Source organism: Onychostruthus taczanowskii, unplaced genomic scaffold (assembly GCF_017590055.1).
Source record: "Onychostruthus taczanowskii isolate IOZ18803 unplaced genomic scaffold, ASM1759005v1 scaffold19, whole genome shotgun sequence".
Taxonomy (NCBI): domain Eukaryota; kingdom Metazoa; phylum Chordata; class Aves; order Passeriformes; family Passeridae; genus Onychostruthus; species Onychostruthus taczanowskii.
Genome location: NW_024499128.1, coordinates 12,330,075 through 12,344,479, shown reverse-complemented (window position 1 = coordinate 12,344,479; position 14,405 = coordinate 12,330,075). Strand labels below are relative to the sequence as shown.

Below are 14,405 nucleotides of genomic sequence, written 5' to 3'. Positions count from 1 at the left end.
TCCAATGGAATCCCCTCCTGCCCCTTTGGATGGGTTTTATCTTCCAGGCACTGCTCTGGAGCAGAGCAGGGAGCTCGCATCGAAAAAGAAAAAAAAAAAAAGGGAAAAAAAAAAAAGCTTAACAAGCAGCAAACAGAAATGGGAATGCTGGTCTGGGATCCATTATCCCTGACCCAGAGGTTGGAAAGCTAAAGAAATTCATGAAATTGGGGAGGGGGAGGCAGTGCTGCTGGGTGCCCAGGGGTGTCACCTGTCACCCATCTCCTGTCACCCAGCACCCATCCAGGGCTGCACCCCCTGGAGAAGGAGCAGCTTGGAAGGAAAATCCACTGAAACCACGAGGGAGCCCTGAGCAAAGGCACCCTGGAAGCCAGGGCAGAAGGGGAGGGAGAATTCTCCTCTCACAGCCCTGGATCCTCGGCATGGGGACACACATTTGGACACCACACCAATTTTGGATTCTCCCCAAAACACAAATCAATCCCAGGACTCACCTCATTCCTCACCTGCCACCCCATTCCCACGGGAGCTGCCTTGTCCCTGGTAGAGACTGAGGCTCCTTATTTTTTTCCCCTTTTAGCACTTCCAGGAAAAACAAAAACTCAGTGAAGCTCCTGCTGGTTATTCAACAATTGTTTCCTTTAATCCCTTCCAGGAACACGTTCCCAGTGGTGCCCATTTGGTATATGTGGTCAAAAAGGTGCAAGGAAACATGGAAAAGGGCATTCCTGTGCCTGCCTCCACAGCCCACACAACCCCAGAGATCCTTCCTGGTTTGTTTTCCCATTTTTGTTTCAAACCCACGTTCAGCTGCTTTTGGCAACACCAACGCCTCGCCCAAAACCAGTGATGGTTATTTGCTTGCCTTTTTCCCAGTTCCAGAGGAATTCCTGAATGGAGCAGCCTGGCAAAAGAAATCAACCACTGAGGTGAGAAAAAGCAGCTCACAGAGCAAGTGGGCAAACTGGCTGGGAATGTTCTGGAAAGCAGGCGTGAACACGGAGATGGATATAAAACAGAGGCAGGAGGTGTTGGGAAGGGAGCTGCCTGTTCTCCATCTTCCCCGCTGGTCCCTCTTGTCCCGGCCATCCTTTTCCCTCAGTCCTGCACGGGATAAGGCCAATTCCTGTCCTCAAAGAACTTCCTCAGGCCCTGCAGGTTGACGGGGGGGAAATAGGGGCCGATCCTTTTCCGGATCCACCACTTCCCGTCGCGGGCGTGCTTCCCCCCGGGCTGGCTGAACTTGTACCTGAAGTGTTCCCCCCGGATCCACCTGTGGAGACAACAACAGCAGCTCAGGGCTTGCCATGACTTCTGGGAAGAGGCTTGGACCTTGGGATTGGTGTTTTGGAGCCTTTCTGGATGGAGAAATCAGCTTGAGGGTGCTCAGCGTGGCTTCACATCCCAGTACTCCATCCATTTGTCCATCCATCCCTCATCCATCCATCATCCATCCATCCATCATCCATCCATCCCTCATCCATCCATCCATCCATCCATCCATCCATCCATCCATCCATCCATCCCATCCCATCCCAGGGATGCCCACAGCACACAACAGTGACACTGGGAAGGTTTTGGGAAGGCTTTGGGAAGATCCCAGGCTCCTCCTGATGCCATTTAGGAATGCTGGCATCCAGCTGTGCCTTGGGAACGATGCAGGAGCACAGGAGCTTTAACCTGCCCTGAGCACTCCCCACGCCTTTCCACAGCTAAGTATGAAAGAATAATAACAATAAAAGCAGGAATAAGAAAGTTTTTTCCTTTCTCAGAGCCACCCTGGAGTGTTTCTGCCTGGGAGATTTTGGAGCAGGGATTCTGAGTCCCCCAGCACCCCCTGCCCGGCCAGCGTCAGCGCGGCTCTGAATCTGTTTTCCGGCTGCTCCGGGAGCTGACAGCGGAGGAGGTTTGAAAGCAGTGCAGAAAGAAACATTCATCAGTGTCAGGAAACACTCTGGGAGCTGCCCATGCCGCTGGATCCGGGGGGTTTGTCCCCCTTGATGTAGGACATGCTGACAAGGGCCGGAGCGGCGCCCGCGCCGGGAGCATCGCCGGGCGAGTCCATAAAATACCCACAAAATAAAACTGTCAAAGTCGTGTCAGTGCTCATTTAAACCTGCTCTGCTCCACTAGGAAAATACAGACCCTGCTACTGAGCAGGGCACCGCAGCTGGGGGATCCCTGGAGCGGCGGGAAGGTCCTTCCTGCTGCTGAAATAATTAGGGACGGCTCCGATGGATTTGCCGTCAGCGCTCGGCTTTGGGGAGCGGGGCAGAGTGAGGGGCTTGGAGAAAGCTGCACCCAGTCCAAGGGTGGCTCCAGCACAGCCCAACAGCCCTGCTCCAGTCCTGCTGGGAACCAGGAGAGCAGCACAGGAAGGATTCTCCTACAAAACCATGGGAATATGAGATGCCATGGGGGATTTGGAGTGCCCATCCCTGAGGGTGTCCAAGGAACTCCTGGAGGTGGCACTCAGAGCTCTGGGCTGGGGACAAGGTGGGCATGGGGCACAGGTGGGACTTGCTGCACTTAAAGGCCTTTTCCAGCCTCAGAGATCCTGGGATTCTGTGTCCATCACACCCACCATGTTTTCCAGAGCAGCTGTGGCTGCCCCTGGATCCCTGGCAGTGTCCCAGGCCAGGATGGACAGGGCTTGGAGCACCTGGCACAGTGGAAGGTGTCCCTGCCATGGCAGGGGTGGCACTGGGTGATATTTAAGGTCCCTTCCATCCCAAACCACTCCATGACCTCCATTTCCCCCCTCTCCTCTGAGGTTAAAGAAAGATAAATGGGAAAAGGGGCCCTGAGTGGAATTTGGGGAGCATAAACCTGCATCTCACCCCCACAAACTCTGCCCTGCAGCTGCTGCCTTCATTCCAGCCTGGCCCATTCCTGCCCTCCCTCTTTTCCCTGCTTTCTGAGGCTGGGAAAAGCCAAACAGGGGCTGGAGTGTTATTCCCACAGGGTTTCCTTTGCAGGAGCACAAAATTCCTGTTAATAACTGAGTGTTCCTGAACAGCCTCGTCCCTGAGGGTCCAGGTAGCCACTCCAGGATGATTGGAGATTTCCAGTTGCTGCCTGACTGCTTTCTGGAATTCCCAAAACATCTCCAATCCCAGATCCACCTCCTAAAAATGCTTCAGAGGCTGATTTTATGGCAGTCTCCTGCTCCCAGCATCCTCCACCTGCCACTGTGATGCTTTTTCCTTCACTAAGTGGCTGCAGAGCACTTCCCAAGCTGGATCCACCTCCATATATTCCTAAAATAAATGGAGAAAGGTGGAAAACCTGGAACTCAGGAGGGAATATTTCCTTGCCAGGCTCGGGATGTAAAAGCTGCAGTGTTTAATACCCACTGGAGCCCCTCATTTCAGGGCTCACAGAGTTTACAAGCTCTGCCAGTGTTTATAACCTGCCTGGGTGCCTCAATCCTGGAATTATGGGGTTTTCCAGCTCCTCCAGTGCTGGTGCTGCTCCCTCTTCCCAGGATTCAGGGAGGGAAGGTGCTACTAACTCCCATCCTTCCAGGGCTTCCAGAGTTTGTGCAGTTTTGGGGCTTCCACAAAGATCTCCTGGCAGCTGGAAGGGATCCACAGGATCTTGGAGACTGAGCCTGCAGGAGATTCCCTGATTCCTCCTCTGGAGAAACAGCAACAGCCTCTGGAAGGTCAGGAAGGAGCTGCCTGACCTCACCAGGATGTCCCAGGTACTCAGAGAAGGATGAGAAGGACTTGTGGGGATTTACTGAGCAAACACAAACTGGCAGCTCCTCCTGGATCCCTGGCACCAGCTCCCATTAAAAATGGGTTTAAACTGAAGGATTTGATGGGATATTGGGATACAGGAATTCCTTCCTGGGAGGGTGGGAAGGCCCTGGCACAGATTCCCAGGGAAGCTGTTGCTGCTCCACCCTGGAAGTGTCCAAGGCCAGCTTGGATGGGGTCTGGTGGAGGATATCCCTGCCCATGGCACGGGTGAGACTGGATGGCATTCCAAGGACTTTCCCAGGAGGTGGAAAACAATCTCTGCTGTGAGAAAAAGGGGACAAAAGGGTCCTTTGGACAACTTTGGACAACTTTGGACAACTTCTGCTCCAACAGCGGCGCCAGGAGAGCGACAACACCGACGGAGGAGGCACAACTGAGCCGCCCCAAGAACCTTCTGCCACCACCCTTCGGGGCATCCCCAGCGGGCTGGGCAAGGCCCCGGCCTCGGGGAGAGGCCAGAAAAGCTAAAAATAATCAGCATTATTTTTGAAAGCAGCGTTTTCCCCCCAGCAGATGCCCGGCAGCAGCTGCCCCGCAGCGCCCTCGGGAGCCGCTCGTGGCTCGGCCCCTCCTGCCATCTCCCAACTGGATGTGTTAAAAATTAGCAGCAATATTGGAGTTGTTGGGATGGGGGCCTAAATCTCCCAGACAGCTGTAATTAGTTCCAGAGGGTGCAGCTGTCTCCCTGCAACAGCTGAGGGGTTCCAGGGGAAAAAAAAAAAAAAAAAACAACAAACCCAGTGGTGGTTTTTGTTAGAATTAATGGCCTGCCAAGGCAAGGAGGGGTGGGAGAGGGAAAGGAAGAAAGAAAGCAAAATGTGGGGTGTTTTTTTGAGGTTTTTTGGGGTGTTTTATCTCGAGGTTCCCTGCTCTGTTGTAAATCAGGCGGTGGGAAGGCCAAATTCATCAAGGTAACATTGCTCCAGCATCGCTGTTCTTGCCCTGTTGGTGGGAGGGAGCATAAATTAATTCATCTTGGCCTAAACTGAGGGAAGCAGGGCAGTTTTGGGGTTGTTTTTTAGTGCTGCTGATTCTGAGGCTCCTGCAGGTTGTGGTCCCACAGAGGTGGAGCATCCCAGGGGCAGCTGATCCACAAAATCCCCTTGGGAAGTGGCACAGTGGGGTTTTTCCTCTCTGCATGGGTTAGGAAGGGTGGGACAACACCAAGGGCAGAGAAAACTGTGGGGGAAAAAAAAAAAACAACCTGGCTCCAGATGGATCCAAGGCTGGAATTCACCCTGCCAAGGAAGAGAGATCCCATGGCCACCAGACTTCCCAGCCTGGGGGAAATCCTGCCAGCTTGGGATGAGTTCTGCCTTCCCTGAAATACTGAGGGGTTTTTCCCCAAAGAAAACCCCTTAAACTTCCCTTCAGGACTGTGGAATTTAATTCTGGTAATAGCTGAGAGATTCTTTTCCACTTAATCCCAGTGAGGCCTGGATTTTTCAGGAATTCCCACTCCTTGCCTGTTCTCAGCACTGCTCCAGAGTCACCCTTGTCCCTCTGGGGAGGGTCCAAACCCCAAATTTGCTTCTACAAAGTGCAAATATGACCAAGCTCTTCCCATGGCTTGCACAGATCCCAGCCCAGGTATCAAGTCCAGTCACTTTCAAATGGGAAATCAAATAAAATCCCATAAAAAGGATCCCAAATGCCCCATTCCCCCGTGTTCCAAAGCATCCAAAGGGAGGTACCAGCTCCCTCACAAACACCACCACTCCAAACCCAGCTCTTCACACCCATGGTGTGGCTTTTCCAACAAACTGCTACTTTAATTGAAATAAAAATCCTGAAGTGACCATGATTTAATATCAGAGACACCAAACAGACCCAAAAATCTGTTTTGGTTTTTTTTTTTCCCCCTCCTGTGTACTAAATCTGATTTTTGTTTCCTTTGATTGTTGCAGCCTTTTCCACGGTGTGTTCAACACTTCTTAATTTCTCAGCCCAAGCCCCCCTGTTCAGATTTATGAGGGCTGGGCTTTTATGAACTATCCACTGCCCCAGAATATTTGGGAAATCCACATTCCCCAAACATCACCAGCCTCGAGGTCCAAGCTTCCCACTCAGCCAGGCCCTCAACAATGCCCTCATTTTTAATCAGTCACCTGTTTCTCATTTGAAGTTTATCACACTTGAAAAAAATACTATAATTTCTTGAGTTGTAAAGAACCCTCCAAACTTTGGTCTCCGAAATTTCATTTCGAAGGCATTAACTCATTCTGAAAGTCCCTTGGCTATTTAAGGTGTAGAGTTTCCATTAACAGAACAAACTCTGTGGAGGATGGAGTGCAAGGTTCTTATGGAAAACAGCCCCTTCCCCTAATTATTTAGTCTAGCAGGGAATGAAAATAATTAAGTCTCAAAATTCCCTTTGGAGTGGAGGGAGGGGGGAATAATGGTAGGAAAATTAGGAGTTTTTTTTTCCACCCAGCTACTGTGGTGGGAATGAAGGGATCCCTAAGGTTGGCAACAAACTTTCCCCTCAATCTGGATAAAAGTCCAGGATCAGGGAATTACAGGGTCAGGGATGGAAGGGAGGTTAAAAATCATCCTGCCAAGGGTGCCCGGCCACAGAGGGCAGGGTTATGGGATATTGGGAAGGAATTCCTCCCTGGCAGGGTGGGCAGCCCTGGCACAGGTGCTGGAGCTGCCCCTGGATCCTTGGCAGTGCCCAAGGCCAGGCTGGATGGGAATTGGAGCAGCCTGGGACAGTGGAAGATGCTGGGGTTGGAATTGGATGAGCTTTAAGCTCCTTCCCAACCCAAACCATTCCAGGATTTGGGGATTTTTAACATATTGGGGTTTACAAAGCACCTCAGAGGAACCATTTTGGTAAAAGTGGGAAGTTTCCTGGGCCTCAGCTGGACAAGGAGTCTCTCTCCTCAGAGGGTTTAGGGGATGCAGTGCCCTAAAGCTGGAAAACATCAGTGGGATCCAAGGGGAATTTCATTCCTGGACCTGCATCCCTGTTTGCAGTGCATCCTCAGAGCCTCAAATGGAAAACATTAGCAGCAGCATAACATGACTTGACTTGATCCAAAACGCCCCAAAAAATGTTTTCTCAGCTAAAAATAACTCCATCAACAAAAGAGACGCTTTGGGGACAAAATTCCTTTTGTGTAAAACCTCGGAGTTTTCCTCTGTGCCTTTCCCTGGCTGATGTTGGCTTTGTCTCTTCCTTGAAAACACAAACAATTCCAAGATGAGTGTCCACAAACTCAATAATTCCTGCAGGGCTGTTTTGTCTTTGAAACACCTCAGGAGGTCCGTGGAAATGGTGGGGTTTGAGCTGAGCTCACAAAGAACGTGGCAAAAGCCCCGGAGCCGAGGGGCAGGACAGCACAGCAGGAGGGAGCATTCCTGGCCAGGAGCAGCAGCACCGAGCCCTTCCTGGATCTGCTGGGAATGGGCTCATCCCAAGGGTCCCTGTGGCCCCTCCAGGGGGGAACTGAGGTGCTGGCAGCACTGTGGTGTCCATCAAAGCCACCCTAAATCCCTAAATCCCACCCCAAATGCCACCAAACACAAACCCCAAGAGGAACCTCCTGTGCACGTCCAGGGTGGGAACAAGGTGGAGCCTCCAGCTCCCTTGGGATAACTCCAGGCTCACCTTGGAGGGTCTCTGCCTGCAAAGGGGTTTGTGGCCAGCAGGGACAAGGTCTCCTCCTCCTGGGCCAGCAGCTTCCCAGCCAGGTGGATGATCCATTCGTTCTGCTCGTAGGTCTGGGGGGAGGAAGGAGAAATGGAAATGTTAGGAACTGCTGGGGTTTTCCTGGAGTATTACTGGGATTAAAGATTCCTGGCCTTGGGGAGGGATATCAGCGGATTTGGGTGGAAAGTGGTGAATTTCCCAGTGTTTCAGCACATGTCCCATGGGATCCTTGAGGTCCAGGCAGAGACTGGCACCCTCAGGGAGCAGGGAGAGCTTCCCTGGGTTTGTGTCATCTCATCTGCTAATTCTGCCCCCAAATACCTGATTTAAAGAATTGATTTAGCAGCAAACCCCACAGGGGAACCATAACAGCACATTTTCCAGGGATAACCCATCCATCCTTTTAATCCAGATTGCTTTCCCCTGGAAAAAGGCTTTGGGTTGGTTCCCTTGTGTTATCCAAAGGAAAACAGAAGGAAGTGGCTTCTCTCTTCCCAGTTCCTGTCTCCTCTTTATTTCCTGCTGTGTGATCCGTCCTTCCTCATGGAACCCCTTCTGGAGCAGTGGCAGAGTTTGAATTCAGTTAATTCTGAGGAAGCAGAGATTTGGCCTGGATGATCCTTATGGATCCCTTCCAGCTCGAGACATTCCCTGATTCTCTAATTTCCCTCCCTGCAGGAATCCTGCTCTTCTTCAACCTCCCCAAAAGCATTTCCCCACGGTGACTTTCTGAGATTTCTCCTTTTCCTGCTTTTTGCACGAGTTCCTGGGTGGATTTTGGAGTGCAAGCAGTAGGGGACACTGTGGGAAAGGGAAAGCCGGGAGCTGTACCTGCAGGGCTCTCAGCACAGCTCAGCCCCGAGGTAAAGCTGCTGCCAGAGCTCCCCTCACGGCCCGCTTTGTTATTCCTGTCTCCAAGGGAAACGGGAGAGAAACCATGGAAAACACCAAGGCCCATCGGGGCAGCTCTACCTCGCAGGGTTTCTGACCCCAGCTCATCAGGATTTAGAGGAAAACCACAGTTATTTCAGCCAAAAAAGCTTCTCAAAAGGATGACTCTTCCCCCTCCTGCTCCTTCCATCTGCTCTCATCCATCAGGGATGGACGATGGAGACAGGGATGCTCCCTCCACCACCCCCCAGTGCCACCTCCTGGGTTCTCAGGGAGGGACAGGGGACAGAGGCCACCGTGGGACTGAGGCCGTGGTGGTCCTGACACAACAGGGGACACGGCGAGCCCTGGAAGCAGGAGCCTGGCATGGGGTGGGGTGTGCCACACCAACCTCACCCACGTCCCAGGGAGAGCTGGCACCGTCCCCATCCCTGCCCGTGTCCCCAAGGGTCACTCACTCCCAGTCTCCGTGTCCCTCAGCAGCTCTGGGATGGGATTTGGGAAGGTGGTGCCACCCTGGGAATCCCTGGCTGGCACAGAGGAGCTCCCAAAAGGTGCCACAGCAGGGATCAAACACCACAAGTGACACCTTCAGCATCCTGGGTCTCCCTGGGCATCCCAGTGCTCGGGATGATGTTGAACATCATTTCCAGGAGAGCCTGGGAGATTCGGGAGCTCCTGGGTGCAAGCTGGGAAGCAGCAGGAGGATGGAAACAGGAACCACCAGAAACCCCAAGCTGGAGCTCGAGGAGGCCCCCAGACCTTGCAAGCCTGACTGAGAACCAGGAGGCTCCAGGAAGGTGGGATCGGCTCCCGTGGTCTCCAAATTGTTAATTAGCAGCTCTGTGCTCACCAGAGTCGGACTTCTGGTCTGTAAAGTGTTTTTCTTGTAAAATTTACAACATGTCTGGCCCCAGTGAATTCTGCGGTGAGAAATTTCCAGGCGGTGCAGCCCCCGCCCCCCTCCCCGGGCTGTGCTAACGACCCTGCTTAACTCATTACTCTGGAAAGTGATACCCTGGAAAAGGCAGGGAAAAGAGTCCGGGAGATCCGGGCTGCACCCAGGGAAGAGTCACTCCAAGGGGCTCCTCTGTCCGTGGATCCAGCGGGATCTGAGTGTGCAGCACAGAGCCTGAACCATCCGGGGCACTAATTACAGGAGAAAAAATAATCCAGGATAGATTGCTGGGAGGTGGGCTGGCCTGTTTTGGGGTCAGTTGTGGGGTTTGGATCTTCAATGAGCACGAGAAGCAGCTGGGAGTGATCCTGCACAGTGATGGATCCCTGGGCTGCTCCATCTCCATCATCTCCATCTCCATCCAGACATGGATCACAACTCCCTCGGCTGCTCCTGCCCTCCCTGGGGCCACACAGAGCCTGGGCTGCATCCATGCTGGGGTTACTGGGGGAGCAGTAACCTGGCACTGCAGGGAGCCCCATCCCTGTCTGACCCTGCCCAGTGCAGCCCCCAGGGGAGGAACACACTTCCCTTCTCATCTCTGGAGAGTTCTCCTTCTCTTCTAGCACAGAAAGCAATTCAGGGACCTGAACACACACAAAAACCCCACAGCCAACCCAGCACAGCAGAGCTGAGGGGTCCCACAGTTACCCAGCCCTGAAGCCAAAGCCTGTCTGTGTTCATGCCAACACAAGGCACCTTCTTGGTGCTTATCAAAGAAAAACTGCTCCAAAATAACAAAATACTGCTGTCCTCAGACTGCATTTAAAGCCCAGTGTTTGTTGGATCGTTCCTTGAAGCCGCTCCAAAAGTCTGTGGATGTAAAACCTGACGTGGAGCAGAGCTTGGGGTGCTCTGGGATGCAATGTGTGTTTTCCAGAGAGGAGGATATTTGTAAAAAAACCTTCAGCTGCTTTCCTAAGAGCAGAGAGAGCCTCCAGCAGCAGGGCTGGTGCTCTGGGTGGTAACAGAGAGTGATGGAAACTTCAGGTTATGCATGAGCTGGAAGAGCTGAGGAAAAGGAACCCCATTTCTGGAGAAGGCAGGTTCACCCCAAGGACACCCCGTGCAGATCCATGGAAATGTGAGGGGCAGCTCTCCAGCCACATCATCCTCAGCTGTCCCCCCAGCACCCAGAACCTCCCAAACTCCTATTTCAGGCACAGCAGAGGGGACCAACAAAGAACTTGGGGCACTTTTTTTGCTAAGCTTTGAATTCCTGATGGGTTTCAGCCTCGTGCAGAGCTCAGGCAGACACTTTCCCCCTCTCTCCATGCCAGTCTCACCCCAAATGCCTCTTTGGGAAGGGGGTTTGCTCCTTCCCCCAGGCACACGTGAGGAGCTGAGCAGCACTGCCCTGGGACTCCCCTGCAGCTGCTGGCATCCCTGACCTCCCCACTCCGACACCTTCCCAGGGAATAACCACGGTGTTCTCACCTTGAACACATTCACTCGTGTCCAGGAGAATTTAATAACTCTACAGGACTGAAACCCACAGCTCTGCTAAGGCAGGCACCAGCGAGCAGCCAGAGCAAAGCAGCCACAGTAGCAACCAAACCCTGCTGATAACAAAGCCAAGGGAACGTTATCATCCCAAAAAAAAAAACCCCAAAAACCCCCCGGCGCTACAGGGAACATGTTCCCAACTGAAATAATAATAATAAGGAGGCTTTTCCTTGAGCTTTAATTGGTCATTTAATGAAAAAGGGCTGGGGATTAGCGTGGTGTTTTATGGAATCTCGGGGCTGGCACGGGCACAGGAGGAGGTCAGGATGGGATGCACATGTGGGAACAGCTGGAAACTTGGCACGGGAGCCCAGGGTTATTATTTCACGTGCTTGGGAGCCCCGAGTGGTTTCAGGTCGGAGTCAGTGGCTGCCAGAGGGGCAGGGCAGGTTCCATTTCCCCTGCTATGGTGTGAGGGGCTGGTTTTGTGTCACAGCTGAGCCACTGTGGCTGCAACACGGGAATTCTACCACGGAATTTTGGGCATTCTCACCCCATACCCACCCTGCTGTAGTTCAGCACCTTCAGCGTTGCTGTTCAGGGAGTGTGAGCTGTCAGGAGGAACAATCTCTGTCAGAAAGGAGGCCACAGGTAATGGCACCCCTTGTTGTTTTATGGAATTCCAGCTCACCATCACTTGTTACCACCCTGCTGTCCAAGGAAGGGCCATGTCATTATCTCCAATAACCCCATGGAATCCTGGAATGGTTTGGGTTGGAGGGACCCTAAAGCCCACCCAGTGCCACCCCTGCCATGGCAGGGACACCTCCCACTGTCCCAGGCTGCTCCCAGCCCTGTCCAGCCTGGCCTTGGGCACTGCCAGGGATCCAGGGGCAGCCACAGCTGCTCTGGGAATTCCATCCCAGCCCCTCCCCAGTCTGACAAGGAAGATTTTTTTCCTAATTTCATCCCTTTTTTCTGTGAGTTTCCCAAAGCCATGTCTCCAGCCCAATGCGCATTACTCACTAAAAGCCACCCCTCAATCCATCCCATCAGCAAATCCTTGGGAAAGCAGCTGCTCCCTGAAGGAGGCAGGAATAAAAGGCTGCATGAGAGAGCAGAGCAAGACTTTGGGAATCAGCTCCTGGATCCCACCTATGCAGGGAAAGGCCACACCTGGCACGGCTCCTGTGTCGGGGATGAAAAGTCCCTTTGTTCCAGGGTGGGGTCTGGCAGTGGCCACCGGGCAGGAACCCCTCCCCAAGCCAAGGTCTCCCTCTGGATTTATCCAGGGCACGACAGGATATCTGCTTTGGCATTCTGGGCACTTCCCTGGCACTGCTGCTGCAGGAGGCGAGGCTGCCTGGAATTCTGCATGGCCACAGGGAGACAATGACAAAAAAATGATCCCAGGGAAAAGGAGGAAACAAAACTTCCCTGTGCAGAATGCTGCAGGGGAATGAGCTGAGCCCGTGTGTGGAGAGGGGGAAGGAAGGAAATGGAGCAGGCTGAGCTCGGTGCAGGGAGCACTGAGGGTTGGTGGTGACACCCACACTCCTCCCCCGGGCAGATTTTCCCTCTGAGCACCTTCTGGCTGCAAGGCTGAGATAACAGGAGGCTCAAATGAAATATCTGACAAGAATATGAACCTGCCTTCTCCAGAAATGGGGTTCCTTTTCCTCAGCTCTTCCAGCTCATGCATAACCTGAAGTTTCCACCACTCTCTGTTATGGTTGTGCTTGAGGGTGCCAGGACGAGGGAAGAGAGGAGAACCTTGACTCCACGTTTCAGAAGGCTGATTTATTGTATTATGATATATATTATATTAAAATGCTATACTAAAACTATACTAAAAGAAATAGAAATAAAAGGATCCATCAGAAGGCTGGAAAGGACAGGAGAGGAATGACAACTAAAGCTCATGACTCCCAGTGAGTCTGAGCCAGCTGAATGTGATTGGCCATTAATTAGAAACAACTAACATGGACTAATTACACATGCACCTGTTGCATTCTACAGCAGCAGACAGTTAATTGTTTATATTTCTTTCCTGAGGCTTTTCAGCTCTTCAGTAGAAAATCCTGGCAAAAGGATTTTTCAGAAATTATCATGGCTGCATTCTGTTACCACCCAGAGCACCAGCCCTGCTGCTGGAGGCTCTCTCTGCTCTTAGGAAAGCAGCTGAAGGTTTTTTTATAAATATCCTCCTCTCTGGAAAACACACATTGCATCCCAGAGCACCCCAAGCTCTGCTCCACATCAGGTTTTACATCCACAGACTTTTGGAGCAGCTTCAAGGAACGATCCAGCAGACACTGGGCTTTAAATGCAGTCTGAGGACAGCAGTATTTTGTTATTTTGGAGCAGTTTTTCTTTGATGAGCACCAAGAAGGTGCCTTGTGTTGGCCATGCAGCCCCCAAACAGAATAAATACCCTTCAGGCCACAATAAGGAAGGGAAAAGCCTTTCCCTTGGATTTTTCCTTTTCCACTGGTGGACAACAACCCTTTGGGGCAATAAACATCCAACTTCTGTGGAATCCACGACAGCCCAGCAGCAGCAGAACTGACCAGCTCAAAGCCCCAAAAGTACGAGCAGTATTTGGTTTTCTGGCTGTTATTGATCAGCAATGCTGAACCCAGGAATTGGAATGATTTTTGTGCCAGCCCAGCTCAGTGCTGGGCTATTCCCGAAATTCCACCATAAACCAGAAGTCAAATAATTACAGGAGGCTTGGCATCAGTAGCTGCAGCACAGATAAGCCTTTAACAATAAACCAGCATGTTTGTGCACTAACACATGGAAGTGTCAAGGGGAAAAAAGTTATTCCTAATGCTTAACCTCAATTTTGTGGGATTAAATCATATTCTACAATTTCAGCCTTATCTGAGGGTGGGGAGGTGCTGGCACAGCGTGCCCAGAGGAGCTGTGGCTGCCCCTGGATCTCTGACAGTGCCCAAGGCCAGCTTGGAGGCAACTTCCCAGTGAATCCTGGAGCCAATCCAGGCTGGGAAGTTCCTGGGGGATCCCGGGGTGGTTTGTCAGGTGCTGATGAGGTGCAAAGAGGAGCCTGTCAGGAGCAGCACAAGGGATGGGAAATATCCTTCCCTGAAGCCCGGGGCTTTTCCACAGCCTGTCAGAGCTGGGAATGTCAGCCCTGTCCCTGGCCACTGCCAGGGAGGTGCAGACAGCCCTGGGGGAACGGGAGAGTGGTGCCAGAGAAACATCCCAGAACTTCTGGAAACAAATTAAATCTAATCCAGAGGCTGAACTCGCTCCTTTATGGACTCTGTGAACTCCCACACGGGTTTTGCACAACTCCTCTGGCTTCACGAGCTCCTCCTGGGCTTCCAGCTCCTGCTTCTCCTCCTTTCTGCTGCTCTGAGGGACTCAAGGTCCAAAGAACAGCCAGGGATTTCTGTGGCAGCCCAGGGAGGCAGCTGGCAGCAGATCCGCAGCTCTCAGTGCTCCAGCCGAGCAGTGGCCATTCCAAAAGGGATTTACTTCCATGCTTAAGCAGGTATTTACATGCCTGAGCATCCCAGCTCACTGCCCTGCCCGGGCAGCTCGCCTTCCCATTGTTCTCCACCAGAGTTACCCCCATTCCACTGTTCTCCACAAGAGTTACCCCCATTCCCACTGCTTTCCACAAGAGTTACCCCCATTCCCACTGCTTTCCACAAGAGTT

General features: G+C 52.3%; 1 protein-coding gene across 1 annotated transcript in view; it reads right to left on the bottom strand.

Moving 5' to 3' along the window:
- Positions 1–632: 632 nt before the first annotated feature.
- Positions 633–14,405, bottom strand: part of LMF1 (lipase maturation factor 1) — a 143,154-nt gene continuing 129,381 nt past the window's right edge. Inside the window, exons 10-11 of the mRNA XM_041402021.1 lie at positions 7,381–7,493; positions 633–1,273 (exon numbers count right to left, since the gene is read on the bottom strand). Coding sequence (XP_041257955.1) covers positions 1,099–1,273; positions 7,381–7,493 — 288 coding nt within the window. The 3' untranslated portion in view covers positions 633–1,098. The remainder of the gene's footprint in view (positions 1,274–7,380; positions 7,494–14,405) is intronic.